We start from the raw sequence: 15,623 nt of genomic DNA, 5'->3' as shown, positions 1-15,623 counted from the left end.
TGTTGTTCCCTGGAGCTCTTTTGAGTGGCCGGGACTCAGGGGTCCGGAAAGTTAAATAAGGTGGACGTAGTTTCACGAGGTATCTGGTCAAGACCTGGGAGCAACCTCGTCTATGACTGCGACATGGGTTTCGTCTTCTTTAATAAAGGCGTTTGCGTCCGGGTAGCGGCAAAATGCGCAGAAATGCTTCAGCTATTGTAATTCCGCCATCGGGCCTAGACCGAAGTCGGCATCGTGACTCCTTGGCCTTCAACTTCACCCGGCCTGACAGGGCAGGTTTCAGGGCCTTTGGGGGTGCCGTGAGGGAAATTTTCACGCTAATGTGACCGCCGCGGTCCGAGGCGGCACCCCCCGGAACCCTGATAAGAGACATCATCCACTTTTAGGGACAAGTCCGCTAGCCTTCACTCTTGACAAAGCGTTGTGATTGTCAAAGTAGAATTAAAGATCAAATGTTGCCTGGCCTTCTCTCGCGCGCTTCATCGTTGCCGTGTGCATATCGCAGGGGAATGGGGTTCCAAGCGGGAACTGCTCACTCCAAACCATAAGATCTGCATATAAACGGTCCAGCCGCGAATGTAGACGCAAACATGGATGCGCAACTTCGAGGATGATCATTCCAACGCCTTAGCCATGGTGGGGTGGAAGCCATTGTTCGGCTTTCTGCATCCGCGTCGGAAGCCTGACGCTTGCCAAGTTCTCAAAGATTATCAAGGAAGCTGTGTAAATCAATTATGAACAACCAGGGTGATACATTGTAAGAAGAGAGGAGTAACAGTGCAAAGAAATCTACTGGTTTCAACGGCCGTATAACAGCTACGGGACAACAGCCTCATCTGCTCGGAGTTATCGCGATGCTGTAATGGGATGGCGCGCATCAGCCTAGCAACCGCCCACCTGCAGTGGGTAGAGCCTCATTTTATGGCGCCGAATGAATACCTGGGGACGAATGCTGAAGCGGCCGCGTGCTGACGCGGGATGGAGCCCAGGGCCAAATCTCAAATGATTGTTTAGCGCTTACAAAAGCAATCCGCCCCTTGACTGCAGCAGCAAGCAGAAATCCTCTGCACCGGGCGTAAACGTGAAATCTGTAAGATACCCAGTCACAGAGTTAAGAGTCTCAATGGCGACCATCGCTAAGAAGCGAGTCGCAATTATCGGCGCAGGTACGTTCATGCAGTGGCAACCCCCATGTGCCCTGGCTACAGCACGGCTGGCGGTGCAGCCCCTGAATCGCATACGAACTGAGCTGATCCGATCTTCAAGGCATATCTGGCCTGGTGTCGCTGAAGGAGTGTCTGGCCGAGGGGTTGGACGTTGAAGTCCTTGAGAGCCGAGCTGAAATAGGCGGACAATGGGCGTACCAGGCGGGGCCGGACGAGAAAGGCGAGCTGCAGTCTTCCATGTACGATGGCGTGGTGCTCAACTCGTGCCGCGATACGACTGCCTTTAGCGATTTCCCCATTGATCCTGCCCGGCATGGCGACTACTTCTCCCATCGAGAGATGCACCGGTACATTCTCGACTATGCTGATCACTTCGGCTTGCACAAGCACATCAGCTTGCGAACCAAGGTCATTGACTGCACGCAAGATGCGGAAGGCAAATGGATAGTCAAGTTCCAGGAAGATGGCTGCAAACCGCAGGAAAGAGAATACGATGTTCTCATCTCGGCTACGGGCATCAACTCAATTCCAATCATCCCCGATTTCAAGGACAGGGAATCGTTCCGGGGCGAGTTTTTGCACAGTCACTACTACAGAAAACCTGGGAGGTTCGAGGGCAAGCGTGTCGTTCTCATTGGCTCGGGGTCCGCAGCAATTGATCTTGCCTGTGAACTTGCACCTGGATGCAAGGAGGTGCATGTCATCACCCGGCGTGGCACATGGGTAATTCCACGATATGCGCTGGGTAAGCCCGTCGAGGCATGGGACAGCCGGGCCTCGCAAGTCTGGCTCCCATCCTCGGTGGCCGAATGGCTCAACACGACGTTGCTGTATGATCTATGCCCCTTGCCGAAGATGACCTGATCCAGATCGACTAACCGTTTGTTCACAGCAATTTTGTTCAAGGCAAGCATCCGAAGGAGCTCCAGCCGGACCACAAGCTCATGCAGCAGAATCCTACTATCCGCACCGAGTTCATCGAGAAGGTGCGCCACGGCGTGATCAAAGTCCACAGAGCCAGCGTAGAAAACTTCTTAGAGACTGGATTGAAACTCACGAACGGCGAGACTCTGGAGGCGGACGTAATCATCACCTGCACAGGCTACAAGCGGGAGCGCCCATATCTTCCCGGAAACGTTCTCAGCAATGCCGATACCCCTGAGTTCGAGGCTGACTTGTACAAGTTGGTCATCCCCGCACGCCATGACAATCTATACTTTGTGGGCTACATCGAGCAGGCGGGCCCGTCTCCGCCGACAATGGAGGCCCAGGCACGGTTAGCTGTCGGCGTGATCGCGGGCAACATCACCATCCCGAGGGGTGAGAAGCTGCTCAAGGAGATCCGCGCGTGGCAGGCCTGGCACGCCAAGACGTACGTCCGCTCGGAGCGCCATGTCAACACGGAGACGTACGTGCCGTATATCGACAGTCTCCTGGCGCCCCTGGGGGCGAACCCGACATTTGGGAGGCTGCTGGGCCAGGTGTTCACCAGTGGCCGGCCTCTGCAATCCCTCAGTGTGCTCAGTGCAGTATATTTCGATGTCACAAGTAGCGCACAGTGGAGGCTGCTGGGGCGTGGGAAGAATGAGGACCTCGCAAGGGAGACCGTCCTTAGGGTATCAAGTGGCAAGCTAGAATTGTCGACCCGTGAGAAGCAGCTGCTGGGGCTATGATGCTAGGAAACTGTTTTCGCACTTCTTTGTGATATCCCTTTGTGTTCATCAGTTTCGTATTTTCACCAGAACCTTACTCATCTTCATTTTGGCATAGAAACTTGTAATGTGTATTATTATGGAGATTAATCAGTAACAAACTTCAGTTCCCTCAGTCTATTACCATCATGTGCTGCTGCTCCATCATCAGCTTGTGGACCTTGTCACTGATTGTCCGCTTCGCGATGCTAGCAACAGGGACCCTCTCAGGGGTCTTCACGGGCAATGTGATTCTGCCCTTGTTGAAGGGAGCCGGACGATCAGCGCTGCGTCTCGTTGCCGGCGCCGAGTCGAAGCCGCCAGAGGCACACTTTCCGCCGTTGAAGGCAGCCGTGGCAGCCGCCTTCCACAGGTTCGTGATGTCCGTGTGCATATCCTCGGTCCAGTAGAGACGGCAGTCGGCATACTCGGCAATGTACTGTGCAGGGGTTCCATCCTCGAGATTCGGGGGGAGGATCTCATCCTTGACGTTCAGGTTCAGGGTCAAGGCTCTGTCGAAGACGTAGTCGGAGTATCTGTCGAGTTCTGCAAGAAGCTCGGTGTCGTTGGTGTAGCCCTTGGTCGTGTTGACGAGGTCATATACTCCTGAGAAGGAATAACTCTGCGAGCCCTTGACACCACCAACTCCCTGGATTGGTCCTTCCTTGGGCCGCCCACCCATGGCAATCGACTTAACTCCGGCATCCCACTTCAAAAACTGGGAGAACAAGGTACAGGTCGAAGCACAATACCCATCGAGCAATAGAACAATGTTCTCTGGGCCGCCGAAAGGCCGCTTGAAGTTGTCACGGCTGCCGTAGCCGGTAACGTCATATCCAATTCCGAATGTAGTGTTGCTTGTGTCTAAGGGGTTGCTGAAGTTCCACTGCATCACGTCGGTATACTGGTCGCCATTGAACTCGATGGGGCCGAATTTGTCCTCATAGGACTTGAAGTTGTTATCCGAGACGTCGATGTCATACTGCCAGTTCCACACAGCATTGCACTGGAAAATCAAGGCGGCATCGGCGGTCAGGGGGTCGAAGTCAGCACAGACAGCTGAAGTCACGTTGGCAACGGCGTCAAAGCCGGCAGAGTTCCTCCAGCGTCCGGTACCGTTCTGGACAATATCGGGGAAGAGCTGGCGGAAGGTATCGTATCCTTGGAAGATGTAGCCGCCACCGTTGGTCTGGACATCGAGCACAATCTTCTTCTTCCCGGCAGCGACAGCAGCCTCAAAGAAGTCCTGCACGACCTGCTGGAACTCGGGAGGGTTGCTAGGGGAAAACGATGTCATTGCCAGGACAGCGACATCCTCGAAACCCTCGCCTTCCAGGAAATAGCCGGAAACGATTCTGTCACTGGAGATTATGTATGGCGCCGGGTATCCAGGAACAGAGGTCGACGCTGCGGCAATCGATGGTGAAGCCGTAGTCGTGAGCGATTCAATTGTACTCGTAGCGGTTTGCGAGGGAAGAGAGCTTGCTGAGGCAGTAGTTGACGGAACCGCATTGCGAGCAAATCTGGACAAGAAGGCTGCTCCATCTGTGACACCCCTCCAATCGCCCTTGAGTCTGGCAACATTGGGCAGAGTTACCTCGGTTCCGTTCTCAAACGTGAGTGTGGTCTCCGCATCAGGGTAGACATATCTGAAGCGAATATTAGTATTCTAAATGGAATCAAGGAAGTTTTAGGTTATGGGCAGCAGAGCAGTTTCAACAACGTACCTGGGGCGACCGCCGGACTTGAAGTAGCCCTGGTTTCCAGACTGGTTGTATGCCTTTGAGAAGAACAACGAGTTGTAGGCGGAGTCCGGTTCCTGGTTGCTGGACATCTTGAAGATCCAATCGCCGAGGAAAGTTGCAGCATCAACACCGTTGATGAGCTTGACCACAGATGCCGTCTCAGGGGACGCGAGAACGTCACCATACACCTTGATCACAGGCAAGGAGCTGCCGTCCTCGCTGATCGATACCAGGGCCCACTGCCTGGCCCACTCCACGGCGATAGTCAAGACGTCGGTGTAGACGATCAGGTGACCATCGTGGCCAGGAGCCCAGGCGCTATTGTACAGGTCTGCTTGCCACGAATACTCATTGGGATACGCGTCGGCCGCTACACCTTCTCGGATTCTGGCCAGCTCGGCCCATAGGTCATAAGGCGGATAGAAATAATCAGCTGGTGGGTTCTTCTTGAACGCGGTGTCCGATTGCCATTCGAGGTAAGGAACAAGGGCGTCCAGGAACTTCAGTGCCGATTCCTTGTTGATAGGAACACTGTTCAGACACTGGTAGGCCAGAGCTGCCTCCACCGTGGGGGTCGGTGTCGTCGCAGTCTGGGCGACCCACGACGCGCTGACAAGAGCACATGGCTCCTGTGTCGGAGTAGCGGTTGTGGTCGCGGTAGTATTATACTGAGCAGCGACGAGTGTGCTGGCAAAGCCCAGCACCGCGGTGCTGATGGCCACAGACGTCTTCATAGCTGAGAGAAGAGTACCACGACAAGCTACCGACCAATTGACTCAACTGGCTACGGGTTGGAAGAGTAGCAGACCGGGAGCCCAGACGGCACAGCTTCGCGTCTTGGGACACGGGCCGCCATGTTTATATTCTCCCCAGAGCTCCCATGTTTGCGTTCGCATCCGTTCCCTTCCGTTGGAAGTGGGGAAGCCGTTCGACTATGTCACCATTCATGCAGGCAGGGGGTCCTTCTGCAGGCATATCATGGGTCCGGGAGGTGAGCCCGCTTTGGGGGTGGCCAGATCCGCCGATGTTCGCGGCATCACGAACTGCTGCATGCGAGCGGCAGCCCATACGATATCGTGAGCCGCAATCACGGCAAAGCTTGGTTGGGTCGCCAAGTCCATGGCGTGCGGATCTTGCCAAACCCATAGTAGTCATTCGTAAGGACCCATGCCCCCGATCTGCAAGCATACCTTCTTAATGCGGAAGGTCTATAACTTCACGGCTTCGGTTGCAAAAGCGCGGGGAGATTTCAGACTGAATATCGGAATTTCATCTACACACGTACTTCTGCTAGTGGGCAAAAGATCAGTACAGGGGACATGAGGTTATGTCAGGATCAGATCCTGAACCCGCCTGCATCTGTCGTCTGATGTATCCCCATTGCGGGTTCTCGCGGAGTTCAGTTGTCTTCTATCTTCCACCCCTGAATGTCCCCTGTGATTTGGGCTTTAGCGCAGATCACACCATCCGCAATCTCAGTGCACTGGCCTACAGACAAGCCGGTTTGGCAGCTGGACCGTCGGCATGGATGTCCAAGGCGGAAAGCGATAACTTAACTTAGTCTCTATCCCTGCTAACCCAAATGTTTGATTCTGGTAATTGAACGAAAACTTGCTCATCGAACTCAAAATGCGAGTTGATAATTGTAGTCAATGCATGCCTTGCTGCAGTCAAGGCGGTTGTCTCTCCAGAGGCGTAAATCTTGCCTTGAGTCACGTAGCTGCAGCTAATTCCAGTAGTCTCGCCGCTCACCCACTTCACGCGACGAGTGCTCTCGAAATGAGGCACAGCAAGCGTAGAACAAAACAGCGGTTCCGCAAGTTGTCTGAACACTTGATTAGGCTGAACGAGAAGCGGTCGCAGACGGATAAACCTTAGGAAATCGGGTAATTTACATGCCACTTAAGGTTTCGTGTTAACGTTTCTTACGTAGGATAGGCGCTAGTTGCCTATAAGCCAGCTCACATGGAGTTCTTACCTCTATTGTGTGATCGACCGCCATAGTACTTCTGTGGCGTGGTATGTATGATACTTGCTATGTCTTGTTCGTGGGCCCCACTTCCACAGATTTGCAGTACATGTGATACGTAGCATTATCCAAGTATGCAGTGTCGTCCATGTACTCAAAAACGAGCAGCCTCGTGTTGGGTTTAGTCTCAAGGCTAACGATCGCCTTTTAACCGAGAAAATTCTCTTCAGCGGCCATTGTAGAAGCCACGGTAGAGTGAGAAAACAATTGAACCTTTGTCTGGCTCAAGCAAAAGTTGTGAATAAGCGAGCAAAGAAAATTTTCGCAAGCCTAATTGGTTTCAAGAGTGCTGGTTAATGGACCAAGTATGAAGCATTGCTACTTATAGAGATATTACAGATAAGAGATACACTGCACTGCCTAGTGACGCCATACATACAAATACTCACTCACTGCAAAGCAACTACAAATCAAGAAACAGAGACGCACATGAGTCGGTAGTTCTATTCTACAGTGCTGTTTCATGCCACTCCGCTGAGTGTAGCAAAGAAATGCTTTGAAATCCATGGAATGTCTTCGTCTGGCGCAAAGTGCTCAATTAAGGTTACAGAATTCAAGACCTGCTGGGAGAAGAAAGACCATCAAGTTGGCTGTGACCTATGATAAGAGGTCCTAGAAAGCCCTTGGTGGTCCATCCGGTCGTAAAACTCTTGGGACGAGAAATATCGATCACATATGAACCCGTGTATTCTAGAAGGCGCCTTCACAGCGTGAGAACGGCAGGGCATGCAGTTGCCACAATGTACTCTGGCTGGTTTCAGAAGCTGCACAGAAACCGAGCTCAAAGACAGATGCCACGGATCTCGTGGTGCCACTAGCACGGTCTGCCAGGGCGGTTTGTGAAGTTCGGTGGGTCTTTGCTTTGGGACGTCGCCGATATAATCGATCACCACAAGACTGTCATTATATGACGCCAGCCTTATGATTCTGTCCAATAGACCCTAACGGCCACTTGCAGACTCGTGGAACAATGCGGAACCTCTTCAGTCCTTGGTCACACATATGTGAATATTCCATCCGAAGGCGTCGCCGATATAATCGGTCACCGTATTACTTACTATTACTATACGACTCCAGACCTGCAATTTCACCACAGAACCCCCCAGTCCCTTGCAGTCTCGTGGAACACTCCGGAATCTCCCTGACCTTGATCACACATAGGTGAATTTTCCATCCAGAGTTGTCGCCGATAAAGTTGTCCCTCACCCGTCGCCGATATAGTTGTACCTCACCCGTCGCCGATATACCCTAATTGACCCGCGTAGGCCCGCGTGACTGGCCGGAATTGTCTCACAGACCCTAATTCCACTCAAGTGAATTGATCACTGATTGTGGAATTTGGAGTACTATTTAAAAGTCGAGACCACCATCAGAGATCCTGACTTCTTCATCTTCACTACTCATCAACCCGAACTTGGCTCTCGCCAGCACCCTGACCTAGCACCACCACCACCCTAACGTCAGCAAGGTAAGACTATCCTTTTCATTTATTCTCCAGTAGTATGTAGTAGCAGCTTTATTAAGCGTCCATCTTCCAGATGCCCAGCAAGAGAGCACGCGGAGCCTCGGAGGAGTCCGACGAGGACTACAACCCCGACGAGAGCGACGTCGAGCCCCCCAAGCCTGCCCCGCCCCCCAAGAAGAAGCAGAGGCGAACCAAGGAGACAACCACGCGCCCCGATCGACTTCAGTCGGTTATGATGATCGGAGGAGCTCCGAGATGGTTGTGCGATCATCCGAACAGTGGCGGCCAGGCATGCAAGTCGACTACGAAGCCTGATGACCACAGCATCAGCTCTCACATCGCCAAGTTCCACAAGGACGACTCGGCATACTTGGAGAACAAGAAGCGTGGTGTTCAGGATTGCCCCTTCTGCGACCTTACGAAGCAAACTGGGGATGCCCGCTTCGCCAACTTCCTTTCGTACCAGCAGCACGTGCGAGAGACCCATTCTACCCTCGGCAATTCCCAGCATCTCAAAGATGCGCTTCACGAGAAGGCCCTAGCCAAGGGCGACGAGAGCAGCGCCTGGTTCAAGGACGCTGGCAAGACTTCTCTGTTCTCTAAGGCGCCCAGAACCACCAAGAGTGGCAAGGATGACGAGGAGACCGACTCGGAGGATCCTGATGGCGACTATGTCGACTGTCGCGATGATGAGCCTGACTACGGTCCCAACGGCCCTGGTGGCGCTGGCGGTCCTGGTGGTTCTGGCGGTCCCCCTCCCGGTGGTTCCATCCCCCCGATTCCCAACCAGGTCGTCGACGTGAGTTTTCCTTGGAGAAGCGGCGTAGATAATTACTAATCTTCTCTAGTCCTGCGCCTAAAGCGCAAGAGGATGTGGTCTTAACTCGTAAGACCAAACGGGTTTTCACAAGGATTTGTGTGGAGGCATTTGGCTTCTGAATAGTTCTTCAGAAGATGGCAGCCTCGTCGGGGCCCACCGCTGGCCTTCGTCGATCAGGTGGCAATAGTGTAGCCACCTTGATACCATGCCAGCAGTAGGAATGAAGAAAATTCCTACCAAAACGCTTTTTGTTCATGATGGATGTTCGTGATTTTCTTCCATAATGCGCCCGCAGTGATTACCATGCCTATTCCTGTATGACCTGTCCTGTCGGCTCTAGTGAGGTATGGTAGATACCATTCTTCAACAAACGCTCAGCGGCATCGATCCCAATGAATTTCCACACCCCCGCGGTACGATCCTGCGCAATGTTTCTGGCTGCGTCGTCTGGGACAGCCCTCGATAGGACATCGAATTCCTCGTCAGATCCCGATTGATGGAAGAAAATCCTCGGCCACTCCACGACGGCCTCCTTCTCGGCTTTCCTCATTGCCCTCTGCGCTTCTTCTATGTTATTCTTCTCCTCACTGATGAGGTGCATGTCGCCAGAATCAATGCCATCTATAACTCCACGCCATGCTCTTCTAGATTCCCACGCGTTCTGTTCCTCCACCGGCTTGACATGCAGCTCAGTGTACGGCACGGCGTCAACGTCGATTTCCTCAGGCTTCCCTCCATTGACGAGGTCCTTCACACTCAATGTACCATTCCACTGACCGGATATCTCAAACAGAACCTTCCCGTTGTCCCTCACGTTGCTGAGCTCTGCATGCACACTGTTCTTCGTGCCGAGACCCAGGGCCTTCTTCCCCTCAAAGTCGATCGTCGCCAGATACCCCGAGCTTGAAGAGATGTAGCAGGTACCCTGAAGCTCTGGGTAGGGTTTGCCGGTCAGAAGCCCCTTGACGCCCATGGTCGGCAGCGTCATCAGATGGCTTTCGCCGTGCTTTTCATCTCTGATGATCGCGTGTCCGATCTGCTGGACAGTCACGCCACTCGTGGGACTGAAACTGGTCTCCTGAGCCACATACCCCGACGATGATATCCCGTGGTCCTTGTTGTACAGGAAACACGCCGTCACCGGAGGATGATGGGATACTTGCTCTGAGATCAGCTGCGTCGTGCTCCCCGAACCGGCATCATGGAAAGTCCCCAAAAACAGCTCGCCGAGGAAGGCGTTGAGCGGTTTCTTGGCGCCGCCGTCTGAATCCTCGGACGCAGCGGTGTACACCTGGCGCTTCAGGCTACATAGGAAGTTTTCGAGGATGAGTAGCGCCCTCTTGGCCGGGTCCTCTTCAGATGCTGGCTTTAGGAACAACTCATGCCGCTCTGCCCATGATGCTGGAATCTCTGTAACCGACTTTGACGACAACACAAACGGAGGTGCTGTGATGTTCGACAGGTCCCCCTTCACGGTCGCGAGATACGCTAGAAAGTCTTTGAACTGCGATAAATTCGACTGTGATTTAGTCATGGTTGCACAGGAGGCGGGTGATGTCAGGCTGGTGGAGGAGTTGCAGTGTTCACCTAGCAGACGCGGATAAAGACTGGCTGGGGGTTATTTTATGCATACACCTATGTAAGGAACGTCAGAGCTACCAAGACAATGGGACTAGCTAAAGATGTTAGTCTTCAGGCCTGTGTTGTCCGGTGGTTCTGAGGCGTGCAGAATGGATGACGTTATAGCTTGACGCGCACTCGCCTACTGCTTAGCGTCTGCGAACAGCCCGTCGCACGAGCCTCAACACATTGGGAAGCCACCCTTTCGTCCAATGATCACTTCCGTCCGATGATTGCAGCGGTAACAATGTTATTATTAATTGGTCTATATTCGAATCTGAGATGAAATCTCCCCGACCACGACGTCTGAAACTCGGATCATGGTAGCATCTTGTGCAGGGAATCCATCGCCTTCTTGGCGTATGCGCCCATGTCTGGGTATTTCTCCTGTCCTTTAGGGTCGAAGACCTCCATGGACAAGTAGCCTCGAAACCCTGTATCCCAAACTGCGTTGAGAAACTCCACGATAGGCAGATACCCTCCGTCATAGGGCAGTGGCCGATAGTCATGACTCCATTGACCGTGCGGACGTAGGCCATCCTTATCAGATTTGGGCTCAATAGGGGGGTCCATCTTGTAGGCATCTGAGATCTGGAGGAGGTAGATCTTGTCCGCGGGAACCGTCGTTGCGAGCTGTGCGAGGGACTTGCTCCAATTTGATTCCAGCTGAGACCTGGTAACTCCTTCGTTGTGCCCAGATTTGGTAGTCGGATTCCCCCATTCACCCCCGACGCTCTGGAACGTGTCCAGACATAAGCCAATGTTGGGCCTCTTCGTCTTCTGGACTATCTCCCACACGTCCTGCCACGCCGGCGCGTGGGTTGCCCAGCACCAATTCTCATAGGCAATGCGGAAACCCTTCTCGGCCATGAGGTCTGCTAATTCAGCCAGATCAGCGGCCAGCTCATCAAAGGATGACGAGATGCCAGGCGCGTCCGACGAGCCGACCTGCAGCATGTCGGTGCCCACGGCCTCCATGACCCGGATCCAGCCCTTGGCTCGGTCGAAGGCCTCTTTCCTCTTCTTGCTTCCTTTCGGCCACCCTTCGAAGTTGGCGAATGGCTGGAGCATCAGTATCTCCAGGCCGTGTTCCGTTGTCTGGGCCTTGATCTGCTTCCCGATCTCCACCAGGGCGTTATAATCCTTGGGGTCAGGCTCCTGCCCATTCAGCATCTTGCCGTAAGCAATGATGTCCGGCATGGACAGCTCGACTGCATCGAATCCGGCATCTGCAATGGCTTTGAGCTTGAGAGGTAACGTGTGAGAATCCTTGTATCCAATGCTGCATGTTGCATATGACGTCGGTATTCGGGCGCTGGTGTTGCTGATGGGCATATTGAGTAGATGAGGCTCCCAATCTTGGAATAAGCGTCTCTAGGTCTCCTCTTTGGTTCTCTCGGTCTCCGTTTAAGGTTTCCTCGAAATATTGTAGGTGTTGGTGCTTGTGGCGTTGTAGTCTCAGCAATGCGGCAGGCTGTGAACTCCATAAATTGGTGACGTCAACACCATGTCGCAGCTACTACGCAATGTTTCTCCATTGGTCTGGGCACAGCATGAAGGGTGCAAATACAAATACTAAATCGACAATTGGATCGAGGGATGGTATGTTTCTACAATAACAGCCCCTACGAACTTGACGCCAGTGCTGCAGGGTCTTCGCATCGAGTCGCTGTCGCCTGTGCCCACGGCACCTCCTTCCGACTCTGTTGCTGCTGCATGATGCAACTAACCAGGACCAGCAAAGCCTTGAATGTCCTCGTTGGTGAAAGAGAACTGCAATGGATATGGATATCATATTCGCTTTCTCTACTCAAGGACTTAATGTATAGAACTAGGAAGACAGTCCCCGTCTTCGACCAATACCAAATAATGCGCCTAAATATATGTGTAGGCCTCTCCACTGCCACCAGATGCTTTTCCAATCTACCACTCAGCCATCGCATGCAGCAGCCGTGAGCTTTCTCCAACGACAAACCCATACGTCCCGTCCGTGACCATCTTCCAGTTTTGCGCCTTCACATCCCAGTAGCTCAGGTCCCGCCTCGTGACGTTGAACGTGATGGTCGCCATCTCGTTCTGCTTCAGGAACGTCTTCTCGAATCCCCTCAGCACCTTGACGGGGAAGTCAACACCCTCAGTCTTGCTCGCGTTCGGCGGGTATGCGAGGTAGAGCTGAGTCACGACGTTGCCGTCTCGAGCGCCCGTGTTTGTGACGTTGGTGCTGACCGTTACATACGTCTCCCACAGGTCCGGGTTTCCGCCCTCGTCGCCGCCAGCAGGGGACAGAGGCTGCTTGACATCGTAGCCCTCGGGGTAAGGATAAGGGTCCATGATGATCTCGTCGACGGTGTCCAAGTACGGGTAGACGAACTTCTCAAGCTTTCTGAAGTTCGGGGGAAATAGTACCTCGTCCTCGTCGGGAATGCTCGGGTCGTACTCTGGCGGCATGGCAAAGTCTCGCGGCCGGGCAGCAGGATAAGCGCTCTTGGGCTTTTGTTCCTTGATTCTGGGAATGGTGAAGTTGAAGGTTGTGTAAGAGAGGCCGAAGCCAAACTCGAATCGTGGCTTGATATCGTACTTGTCAAAGTAGCGATAGTCAACGTAGAGCCCTTCAGCGAAGTTCTGCTGGGGAACAACGTTGTTGGGGAGGTACATGATCTTCGCACCATCACCATAATCATCCAGGTTCTTGCCAATGGTCCACGGGAGATGTCCACTGGGGTTGACGGCGCCGAAGAGCACATCTGCCAAGGCATTTCCACTTTCTTGTCCTGGCAGGTTGGCCAGGAGAACAGCCTTGACACCAGGGAGATCGATCCATCGTTCCATGATAACTGGACCAACTGTGTGGATGATGACAATCGTTTCACCAGAACCGCCGCCACAGCCATTGGCGACCGAGACGATCAAGTCATCGCCTCCCTTCTGCAAGAAAAGGTCTGGGCGGTCCCCCTTCACGGATTCCCAGCTTACGAAACCTTCTCCAGAGTCTGCATTGGCAAAGACAATACAGATATCCTGGTTGCCGAGAATTTCTGGCTGCTCTGAAAATGGGGGCGAGTTCGTCAACCATGAAGACACATTGACTTTGTCCTTATCCCAGCCACTGCCAAGCGCGTCAATCGGAGTGACGAGGTACGGGAACTCCACCGCACCGGAGCCCCAGCCGGAAGCAAGCGTGCCTTCGTTGCAAGCCCGATCTTTGCAACCATTCGGCCCGTTGGGACCAGGGCCAGCGTCCTCGCCGAAAATACCGATTCGCACTACTCCTTCATGCTTCTTGCGCAATTTCATGTCTGTGTTGCCGTGGCGGTCGATGGGGAGGATCTGCTCGTTCTTCAAGAGCACGGTACCCTCGGCAGCGATCTGGCGGGCAATGGCGGAGTGGTTGCCCATCACATTCTCGTATTCGTTGACGATGACTTTCTCCTGCTCCGAGGGACTGCCTGGTGCGAAAACGCCATATTCATCGTTCGTCCACGACGAGAAATTGGGGCCATCCGGGTCGAATCTCTCAGTATCATCCTGGCCAAACTGATACCACGCTGCGACGATACGCGTGACCATGTCATTCAGTCTTTCAAGGGGAACAGAACCATTCATAACCGACTTGGTCAGCTCCGGGCCCCATAGCGACTTGCCGTCTGCCCAGAAGAGGCCATCTCCCGGCATGGTCATATCCAGACCGGCCAAAGCACTAGACACGCCACCGCGCTGTGCCAGCCAATCGCTCATGACAAATCCTTGGAAGCCCATCTCATCTTTCAGGATTCCATTGAGGATCTTTGAATTGCCGCAAGCATACGAGTTGTTGATCTGGTTGTAACTGCACATGACGCTCGCCACGCCGGCTTTGACCGAATCGCCAAAGGGCCACATGTATAGCTCATGCATTGTGCGGTCGTCGATGTTGCTCGAGATGGCATTCGGGAGGCCCCATTCCCAGGACTGGCGGAAATGCTCCTGCTCGTTGGCGACCAGGTGCTTGATGGTCGCCATGATGCCTTCGTCTTGGATTCCCTTGATCGACTCGGCAGCAGCAATTCCCTGCAAGTACGGATCTGCGCCAAAACCTTCCCAATTTCTGCCGCCTGCGGGCATTCGGCCCAATGGTCCAATGCAGGGCCCCAGGATGACATTGATTCCCTTCTTGCGAGCTTCGATGGCGTGCGCATTCCCCCACTGGTACATCAGATCCTTGTTCCAGGTCGCGCCCACGGTGATTCCTGCTGGGAATGCCGTGGCGTTGTCGGTAAACCGAATGCCCAGCGGGCCGTCCTGGAGTGCCAGCGATGGGAACCCGACATTCACAGCCGGACCAGTGTTGCCTACAGCGGGACCCATTTCCCACCCAGTGCCAGTCGTGACGTTAACCTTCTCGGGCAGGGTCATCTTCGAGACCATCTCGCTTGCTTTCCGGTAGCTATCGGCCCAGTTGCGCGCCGTGCCGCCCTTCGGCGTGGGATACCACGGAGGAGACAGGCCATCCTTGGGCGCGGCGAACTTCTTGTACGCGAAGAAACCACCTCCACCGAGGGCGATGAAGACCAGCGCCAGTATACCTAGGCATGTCCAGACGCACTTCCGCGACCGACCGGCGCAACAGCAGCACGGCTGGCGCAGCCACCGATTGCGCGGTTGTGTTTGGTATGCGGGATTATAGGAGCCCTTGGGGGCCGTCAGGGGGTCGGACTGTAGATACTCGGTCGCGTCGATATCGGAGTCGAGGTCGGACGAGTCACGGCTGTCGTAGGAGCGCCGGAAATGCTCCTTGGGGCTGAGGAGCCCTTCTTCCTGCTTGTGATCCATGATGGCCCAGGAGCCAGCCCGTTCAGACGGAATTGGTGGGATTATTTGGCGGTCGTCCAATGCTCTGGGGCTTGTTTCCAGCAAGAGTGTGTCGTGTGTTGTGAGGCCAGACTCTCAGCTGGCTTGAGGTGGCTTGCCGCAGCACCACGGCAGAATGTAGATCAGCGCTGCTTTTCCAATCGACCCAGCCGAGTTGTCTTGGACGCCCTCAACAGCAGTGACGATGGTCGGCTTGCCAAGCGACTCAATCACTACTTTGGCGACCTGAACACAAAAAA

At 53.9% G+C, this 15,623-nt stretch overlaps 6 protein-coding genes across 6 annotated transcripts; 2 read left to right on the top strand and 4 right to left on the bottom strand.

Annotated features, from left to right (window-relative positions):
* Positions 1–1,123: 1,123 nt before the first annotated feature.
* JN550_001394 (uncharacterized protein) lies at positions 1,124–2,839 on the top strand (the record flags this gene model as incomplete). Its single annotated transcript, XM_049312574.1, has 3 exons — positions 1,124–1,166; positions 1,267–1,996; positions 2,059–2,839. 3 exons carry the CDS (start codon positions 1,124–1,126, stop codon positions 2,837–2,839), a joined length of 1,554 nt encoding a protein of 517 aa, XP_049176245.1.
* A 151-nt stretch (positions 2,840–2,990) lies between these two features.
* Positions 2,991–5,336, bottom strand: JN550_001393 (uncharacterized protein; the record flags this gene model as incomplete). The annotated part of the gene is made up of 2 exons (XM_049312573.1): positions 2,991–4,506; positions 4,585–5,336. The coding sequence occupies 2 exons, from the start codon at positions 5,334–5,336 to the stop codon at positions 2,991–2,993; spliced, it is 2,268 nt and encodes a 755-aa protein (XP_049176244.1).
* A 2,833-nt stretch (positions 5,337–8,169) lies between these two features.
* Positions 8,170–8,956, top strand: JN550_001392 (uncharacterized protein; the record flags this gene model as incomplete). The annotated part of the gene is made up of 2 exons (XM_049312564.1): positions 8,170–8,895; positions 8,945–8,956. 2 exons carry the CDS (start codon positions 8,170–8,172, stop codon positions 8,954–8,956), a joined length of 738 nt encoding a protein of 245 aa, XP_049176243.1.
* A 267-nt stretch (positions 8,957–9,223) lies between these two features.
* JN550_001391 (uncharacterized protein) lies at positions 9,224–10,450 on the bottom strand (the record flags this gene model as incomplete). Its single annotated transcript, XM_049312551.1, has 1 exon — positions 9,224–10,450. One exon carries the CDS (start codon positions 10,448–10,450, stop codon positions 9,224–9,226), a length of 1,227 nt encoding a protein of 408 aa, XP_049176242.1.
* A 404-nt stretch (positions 10,451–10,854) lies between these two features.
* JN550_001390 (uncharacterized protein) lies at positions 10,855–11,871 on the bottom strand (the record flags this gene model as incomplete). Its single annotated transcript, XM_049312540.1, has 1 exon — positions 10,855–11,871. One exon carries the CDS (start codon positions 11,869–11,871, stop codon positions 10,855–10,857), a length of 1,017 nt encoding a protein of 338 aa, XP_049176241.1.
* A 588-nt stretch (positions 11,872–12,459) lies between these two features.
* JN550_001389 (uncharacterized protein) lies at positions 12,460–15,345 on the bottom strand (the record flags this gene model as incomplete). The annotated part of the gene is made up of 1 exon (XM_049312529.1): positions 12,460–15,345. One exon carries the CDS (start codon positions 15,343–15,345, stop codon positions 12,460–12,462), a length of 2,886 nt encoding a protein of 961 aa, XP_049176240.1.
* Between the last annotated feature and the right edge of the window lie 278 nt (positions 15,346–15,623).

Source organism: Neoarthrinium moseri (genome assembly GCF_022829205.1).
Source record: "Neoarthrinium moseri strain CBS 164.80 chromosome Unknown scaffold3_Wmoseri_CBS_16480, whole genome shotgun sequence".
In the NCBI taxonomy this organism is placed as follows: Eukaryota; Fungi; Ascomycota; class Sordariomycetes; order Amphisphaeriales; family Apiosporaceae; genus Neoarthrinium; species Neoarthrinium moseri.
This window is presented reverse-complemented; position numbering and strand designations above follow the sequence as displayed.